At 54.1% G+C, this 8,259-nt stretch overlaps 1 protein-coding gene across 4 annotated transcripts in view; it reads left to right on the top strand.

The window, feature by feature from the left end:
- Tnni1 (troponin I1, slow skeletal type) overlaps positions 1 to 8,259 on the top strand; it is a 33,885-nt gene that overhangs the window by 19,853 nt on the left and 5,773 nt on the right. For 2 of the 4 annotated variants that reach the window (XM_033762156.1, XM_033762155.1), the window contains one exon: positions 6,407 to 6,436. In XM_033762156.1, the coding sequence (XP_033618047.1) occupies positions 6,407 to 6,436 (30 nt within the window). Of the gene's footprint in view, positions 1 to 2,759; positions 2,803 to 6,406; positions 6,437 to 7,053; positions 7,058 to 8,259 lie in introns of those variants that run through there. The other 2 variants (XM_010645107.3, XM_033762157.1) reach the window with 2 other exon arrangements.

Raw genomic sequence — 8,259 nt, 5'->3', positions numbered from 1 at the left:
TTTTTTTTTTTTTTTTTTGTACTAGGGATTGCACTAGGGACCTTGCACTTGCAAAGCAGGCAGCAGAGCCACTGAGCTAAATCCCCAGCTTCACTTTCTCCATCTTGAAGGCAAACCATGTAACATCTTATCTTTCTTTTGCCTGTTTCCTTTGTCACATCTTTCAACCTTCATCCTCATCCTCAGTCTCATGAAGGCCCTGGCACCTAGATCTTGCCCATCCAGATGATACAGAAAATTTCCACCTCGATTTCTAATGGAGTCACATCTGCTCCATTGCTCTGTCATAGACGGTGGCATATTTGGGTTTCCATTCAGACTTGGGCATTGCTGTGGGGAGCATTATTCAGCTGGCCCCAGGGTGCTCTGCCTGGCACTCTGTGTATGGCCCCTGGGACACACATAGCCCTGAGGATCCAGGACAGCTGTGCCTGCTCTGTAGGACCTGTGTACTGTGAGGAGGAGACCTCTCTCTAGGAGGGCAGGAGATGGCTGCAGGAGCACAGGAAAACATGTAGGGCAGCAGGCAGAGACATTGCTCTCAGGCCCTCAGTGGGGTGGTGACACCTCCTGCCGGAGACCACTGGGGCCCGTGAGTGGGCCCTGGAGTCTTCTGCATCCACTGCATAGAAGGAAGACCCGGGCAGGTGCAAAGGCAATGATCTTATATGTGTGTGTTAGAGACAGGGTCTCCCTAAATCTCTAAGGCTGGGCTCAAACCTCTTCTCTTCTTTCCTTGGCCTCATGAGCGCTGGACTACGGGGGTATACCACCATGCCTGGCCACAGTCTTGTTTTCGAGGGTCAGCTCTGAGCAGACAGCAGGGGAAAGAGTTTAGAGGAGTTGATGTGCTTGAAGCCGAGGCCATGACTTCCCTCCATACTTGAACTGGTATCTTAGTTCAGAGTGGACCTGAGGGCAGAGAGCTGGATGCCACATGGGGTGCAGGGATAGTGGGGTGGGCGTGGGGTCAGGACCTTGGGGCCTAGGGCGAGGGACCCAGGCTCCCTGCTGCCTAACAGAGTCAGAGGATGACTAACACCCCAAGATCCTTGGAGTCCATGACCTCGAGGCTCCTCCGGACAGGAGGTCCCCTTGGTGGGTTGCATTCGCCACACCTTGCTGGGGACCACTGGTCACCTACTTTTTAGGCTTGTCTTGACTCTCCTTTGGGCTTCTACTCCTCAGTGTTGGCCTTATTTTTCCCTTTCAAAAAGCAGAAGGATTCATTGTAGATGATTCATTTTTTGGCGTACATTAAAGTTTAGAAGGAAATGATTGTATAAATGATCAACATGAAAAGACAAGGCACCAGACACAGTGATGCGTGCCTGTAATCCTACTACTCAGCAGGCTGAGGCAGGCAGATCCTAAGTTTGAGACCAACTTGGGCAACTTAGTGAGGCAGAGTTTATCTAAAAAAGGAAAGAAAGAAAGAAATCTGGGGATAAAAGGATATAGCTCAGTGTTCCCTGGGTTCAATCTCCAGGACTGAAAAAAAAAAAAAAAGACCAAGCAATAAACTCCTGCAGCTCCTCCCCAAGCCCTAGATCTCCCCTGGCCTCCCCACTGCTCCACGTGGTTGGCATTTGCCTCTGATTTTCACCCCAGCCCCTCCACTTGGAATCTTATGTCCCCAGCTTTACCTTCCCAGGCCTTGTCCTTGCTCCCTGGCAGCCTTCCGGAGTGGAGCTTCCCAAAGTTGACCTGCCCAGATCAGGATGGAGGCCGCCTCTCCTAGGCAGCAAAATGTCAGCACCCACAGGGCAAGGGCTTCGCCTGGGGGCCCTGGGGAAGCAGGGGAGGGCGCCCCTGCCACCGATGCTTTCTCTCCCCAACTGGGAACACAGAGGAGCCCCCTTACCTTCTGTTGCCTGCAAGGCCTCTCCCTGGCCTCTAAGAGGGGCCGGTGTCCTGCCTGCCCTGCCCCCGCCAGGAGCCTGGCTCATGAGGTGACCGACTATAATAGCCTGGGATTAACATAGCAGGCATTGTCTTTCTCTGACTGTAGGGTGGGTATTATGTGTTCATCAACAGTCCTAAAAATACCCAGCAAACAGGTGCAGCCCCTGCGGCCCCCGGCCTCCTGGAGTTGGCCGGCCTCTGGCTGGAGATGCTTAGGTGGGGAGAGGTGAGATCTCACTGAGATCTGGGTGTGGACAGAACCTGGGAAACTGCACCCCCGGGAAACCCGGCTGGAGAGGGTGCAGACCCCTAGGTTTCTGTGAGCACAAGGGGGCCCTGTCACCATGGCTGTTGGGCTTGGCCCACGACACGCTCCAGAGCCCAGGAGCCTTCCAGGCGCCCTCATATCCCTGTGCACCACAGACACAAACTCCTCTCCAGAGCCAAGCCTCTTGCCCTCTGGGGCTTTCTGAAGAGTGGGCTGGGACTCAACTTCTGCATTTCTTTGCAGGAGGGGTAGGGTCAGCTCGGTGGCTCCGTGCTGGTTTCTCTGGGCCTCCCAGTGGCCCCTGCTCTCCCTCATTTCCCTGCCCAGTCCCCACATCTGGTCTGGTTCTTCCTTCTCTTTTCCCCCAGGTGGGTGCTGGTTCTATTCAGCGCGTTCCTTCACGTGTACAGCATCTGTTTGCACACACACACTCGTCTTCCAGCCGTGGGCCTGTCCTGTGCCTCACAGGGTCGCTGCCCCTGAGGTGTGTGCGGGGGAGGGGCAGCGGGCTGTTCTATTTTTACTGGCCAGTTGCCTTGGGGCACAGTTTTCATAGCCTGCTTCGGCTCTGCCCCTCTCAGTCTGCAGTCTGCAGTGAGGCCCAGCTCCGCTCCTCAGGACCCAACAAGGTAAGTGTCTGCAGCCTGGGACTGTGGACGTGGCTCAAGGCCAGGTAGGGAAGCTGAGTTTGGTTTTTGGTTGGAGGAGGAAGTGAGGTCTTGGTATTGGAAGAAGACGTTTCCTACCTACACCAGTGGGTTTGCTGGCCGAGCGTTCCCCAGACACTCGCAGTCTTCTGTCCCTGGGATTGGCACCTGTCCTGCGAGGCAGCTGAGGGGAGCTAAGCTTCCCTGGGGCAGGGCCTAGAGGGTCGCATTCTCACCAGGCACTGCCCAGCAGGTTGCAGAGGAAGAGGGGACCTGAGGAAGAGTGTGGCACTGTGGCCCAGAGTGCTGAGGCTGTGTGCTGAGGCTGTGAACTGCGTTTGAAATTTGGGAGCAATGTCTGCAGCAGAGGGTAGAAGGAGCTCTGGCAGGCAGAGCTCTTGGGGGTTTAGAAGATAAGACCTGAGCCCCTGCCGTCTAAGGACTCCATCTTTCTTCTTCGTTCTCTGTCTCTGAGGGGCGCTCTTGGCTCCCTTTGCCACCCCATCTGTTCAGGAGGATAGCAGCAGGCGAGGGCTGACTGCCAAGCCTGTTTCATCACCCTTAGCTCTGAACTGTCGGGGTTCCTCCTGGGGCAGCGGGTGTTGACAGCATCGAGGGTGGGGACCCAAGAGCCCGTGGCCGCATAACCTAGGGCCAAATCTACAGTGTGGTCCCATGGCATTTGGGGAGGGAATAAAGGGTTTGAGGGTCACGGTCCCAAAGCACCTCTGAGGTTAGGGCTCTCCTGTTTGGAGCACGAAGAGTGGGACATGGTGACAGCTGATGGCCACAAGTTTGGGGGTCCAGCCTTGTTAGCAGCCAGCCAAGAAGAACGAGGGTCCAAGGGCAGGGATGGGGAGCAGGGGTGCAGCATGAGCCTACCAAGATATTTGTGTCCTGTCTCTCTTTTCTGTTGTAGGTCACACACATGCACACAACACCCCCCCAATATTTACACACACGCGCACGCAGTCTTCATCTTGCCTCTAGTTGCCTGGCCTTTCCATGTAGGGGTCCGGGGCAGGGAGGGCCCGGCCCCGAGCCAGGCTCTATGGACTCTTCTCGCTCCCTCCAATCGTGGGCTTTCTGATTATCTCCTTGCTTCTCCGTTGTGGAGGAGATGGAATCCAGCTCTCCAGGCCTTGCATTTGCTGCTGTCTACATCCTGACTTCTTATCAGGTCCTTACTTATCTTCCCCCAGCCTTTCAAGGGGTCTTGTCTGGTGGGTGCCAGAGTCTAGGCTGGGCCTCACGCTTGGTGTGGGACCCCTGGGCCTGGCATTTGTCATCGGGGCAGGCTGGGGGCAGGCAGTGGAGCTTGGCAGGAGGCCCCATGCTGGACACAGGGGCCCTCAAGGGAGAGTGAGGGTGACCATGGCCAGACACCCCCCAAAAACGAGGCCCGTCCTAGGGGAGAAAAACATTAGACCTCAGCTGAGCTCTGGTTCTGCCTGGGGACTGGCACTCCAGGGACAGACAGACTTGATGTCTTCGGAGGAGTGGAGCCCTCAGAATAAGCAGCTGCCTATAAAATCTAATTTCAGCCAAGCATTTCTGGAATTTACAGATTGTCTCCACACTTCTCCCTCTGTGCCCCAGGGAGACAGCTGGGACTCTGGGGTCACACTCCCCCACCTCCTCCACCCCAGCCTCACTCTCCCCTGGGGCCCAGGCAGAGGTGGAGGCGGGGCCCAGAATGCCCCATGACTAGGAGGGATTCAGGAGAGGAGACCTAAAGCTGAAAGCCCTGTCACTGGGGCTTAGAGAGTGCTTCACGGGCAGGAAGGAAAAGGAAAGAATCTGGGCTGAGGGAAGGGGGTCTGGAATGAAATTCCTGGTGGGCGCTTTGCAAGTGTCCTTTGAATTCTTTGTTCCTTGATCTGAACCAGGTCCTGATTTAGGATCCTGAGCTCCCCGCTCTTCAGTACACATGGCTCTGCCCACCCTTCCTCCTTGAACCAGTTCAGGCTTCCTGTCCTACCTCGCACACCTGTGCCCAACCCCAGCTGCCTCTTCCCCTGAGCTCTGGCACAATCCCTTCCTTCACCTCCCCTGGGCCAAGCAAGATGGCGAGCGTGCCTGGCTCTGACACCTCCTCTGGTCGGGGGGCTTCAGTCTCTGTTCCATGGCCACGCGTGCTCACCGAGGACAGAAGGCTCCTGTGGAGCCTCCTCCGGTCAGTGCCATTCTGCCCTGTGGACTGAACTGAATTGGCTTCCAAGTAAGATCTGGTTTGAATGAAGGGTTCAAGAGATATTAAGGCGCAAACCGCTTACCCAGTCCTTCATTTTGCAGGGAGGAGAATGGGCCCAGAGAGGGTGAGGAAAGACTGAAGTAAAGCATAGGGTCCACCTCGCCTCCAGTTTCACCTCTTCCCTTCAGGGCCTCCCATTCCCCTTCCACGGCTGCCAGGCTCCCTGCACCTGTGAATGGTGCCCCCTGGCGTTGTGCCCCATGGCGGCCGCCTGCAGCTCCACACTGCTCCACTCACCTTCCTGCCTTCTCTGGAGTCCAGGCCGGCATCAGCCTGGCCTCTGGCTTCACCCTCATGAGCAAGGCCCACCCTCGCTGTCCAGCTCTGTTTGTCACGGGTCCCGCTCTGCTCTCCACAGTGGCCAGCAGGCCCGCTTTCCCTGGACAGGGCCATGTGTAAATAGCTTAGGCTTTGTAGAGCACATAAGGTTTTTGTCCATGGATTCTTCCTTTCTGTTCTATCACCTTTTTAAGCAAAATCAGACTTGGGATGATTTGGCCTGAAGACTGTAGTTTGCTTATCCTTGCCTTGCTGATTTAAAAATAATTATTTAATTAGTTATTTTCTTTCGCAGTACTTGGGGTTGGTACAAGGTCTGTGCCCTGAGCTATATCCCCAGCCTCCCCCCTTTTAAAAAAAAAAAAAGGCTTATTTTGAGACAGGGTCTCGTGAAGTGGGCAGGCCGGCCTTGAACTTGTGATTCTCTTTTCTTATCCTCCTGAGCCAGTGCGATTACAGGTGTAAGTTACTTTACTCTTTTTTTTTTTTTTTTTAAATCAATGTATACCTATTTTAGCAGTATTAAAGAAACAGGGTTCTCGTGCATGTGACCGCTCTTTTTTATAGATTCATAACACAAAATCTTGAGGGATATTACAAATGATAATAAAAATTTACAGCGAAGGTCTTTAAGAATCACACAGAAGATTTAAGAATTGTTTCGTTATGTTCCTAGTGCAAACACAAGACAAGAATAAGGGATGTAATTGAAGCTAATCTTCCAAATGGCTCTTCCCCAGTTTTTCATTTCTCACTTCCTCTCTTCCCTAAAAACCTCAGGATGCATTCGCTATGTACTGGAAGTATAGGATTCTTAAAACCCAGCTGGACAATGAGATATCGGAGTCTTTTCACAGGTCCACACTGCTCTCCAGCAACCTACTTGCATTGAGAAAGTAACCCTCCATCCACCCATATATTGTACTTGGCTGCATTCTTCCTGCTGTCTGATTCTCCTACCTGGGCTGTCTGACGGCCAAGGCCTGGCTGGGTGGGTGAGTGAGAACATGAGTCACAAGTTTCCCCCATTAATGGTTCCTGTGTTGTCCCCAGGTGCTGCCCCGCCTTCATCATGCCGGAAGTGTAAGTCTTCTCACCCTGATCCGGGGTTCCAGGGGCAAGTCCTTTCACTGCAGATGTTAGCCCCAAAGTTGAGGACCACTTGCTCAACCCCCCAGATTGTTCCCTGCAATCAGATCCTAGAACAAGAGCAGTCCTGAGTCTGGATCAGCACCGAGCTGTTCTCCAGGGTGGCCAGGCGTCCTTCCGGCCTTTGAGCAGGATACAGTGGGAAGACCTCTGTGGCCTGTGCTTCAGAGTTTGCCTGTCTGTGCTGATCTAATGAACTGAATGTGCCAGGCCATGACGTCACACTTGGCCCAGCAGATGGGCAAAGCTTTGGGAATTTACCCGAGGTCCAGGCAGGGAAGCGTCCCCATTACCGTACGCTCTGTCAAGGCTTCCCTGACTTCCCACCAACCCTCTCCAACTTCCGGTGACCCAACTTCTGTTGGGTTGTTATCTGTCTGCTGGGCCCCTCAACCTCCACCCCCTGCCTGGTTTCTTTGGGCACACACTTGTCATCTGTCACCTCGTTCCCCAAGCTGGTCCTCCTGGTTCTGCTGTTGCACATCTGATGTACTTTGTTCATGTTCTGTGTTCTGCTCTCTCCTCCATCTTTCCTGGCTGGATGCCTGAAGTGAGGTGAGTGCTATTGCAGGTGCCTGTGTGGTGATTAACTCTTGAGACTGGGAAAGGTGGGGTGGGTGTCTGAGGACGGGAGAGAGCACGGGTCAAGGCTGAGGTGGTGGTGGGGTTGTCCAGTGGCTGAGAAAAACTTCCGAGAGAGCAGACACCTCGATCAAGATTCTGGGTGTGGGCTGCCCAGGATCCAGGGAGCTGTTGCCCCAGTGCCTGATGTCACTTGTGGTGTCCTCGGGCTGAGACCGTGGGCAGCAGATCTAAGTGTGACCTTATGCCCTCCCTAAGCACAGGTTTCCCCTTGCTCACTCTGGGAGCTCCTCCTTCCCTGGGGGGTCCATTCTGTCCCTTGCAGTGCTGATCTTGTGCAAAACCACATTTGACAGTGAAAGTTATTCCACGCTGGCCCAGTGCTAGAGCTTGGAGGAAGGAGCAAAGCTGTGCCCTTAGGTCCCTCAGGTCTTTGGGGACCTTGACTGATGGTGACATGTTGCCCACCATGCAGCTTTATTCGGCCTGCTGAGGATACAGCCTGTGTGTGTCCAGGAATGGCACCTGCAGGGAAGGCTTTAGACTTTGCGATGGCAAGGGTGTGGCTTTGTACCTGACCAAGGGGACGCTTGTCACGTCACTCATAGTGAGAATCAAACATGCTCTGCTTCAATGGTCACGTGAATTTCTAAGTCTTACTGAGGTTCTCCACTGGCTGACGCTCAAATGGTATGGCCACGCGCCCACCACGTGCTGGGGACAGGATAGGATTCTGCCACGGGTACATCACAGTGCAGAAACCATGGGCGACTGACAGCTATAGCTGCAGGCCACTGCTCTCAAGGGCATGCGGACCCGAAGTCCAGCAATACTGTCTGCTTTGGGAGAGAAAAATAACCACTCTGAACAGTCAGATCAGCAGTTGCTTGTTCTATGGGCTAAAGCTCATCAGTTGTCTCCCAGAATGCTCATCCGAAGCCTGATCATTTCTATTCTCCAAACCACGGTTATGAGTTACAGCTACGCCCTCCCTAGCACCCAGCACCTCAGAAACAGATAGAGAGCCCCTGGAGCATCAAAGAGACAGCCTATGGCCCAGAAGAGACACACATCCTCCAAGCCCACACGATTTTCTTAGTTGGGGCGGGGAGGAAGCACCATTACCACCCCTGATAGACCACCGCCACAGGGCTGAAATTTCTCTTTTCTTTCCC

The sequence above is a fragment of the Fukomys damarensis genome, unplaced genomic scaffold (genome assembly GCF_012274545.1).
Source record: "Fukomys damarensis isolate Sample0158 unplaced genomic scaffold, DMR_v1.0_HiC HiC_scaffold_11, whole genome shotgun sequence".
Classification (NCBI taxonomy): Eukaryota; Metazoa; Chordata; class Mammalia; order Rodentia; family Bathyergidae; genus Fukomys; species Fukomys damarensis.
Note: the sequence above shows the minus strand (reverse complement) of the source record. Positions and strands in the feature narration are given on the sequence as shown.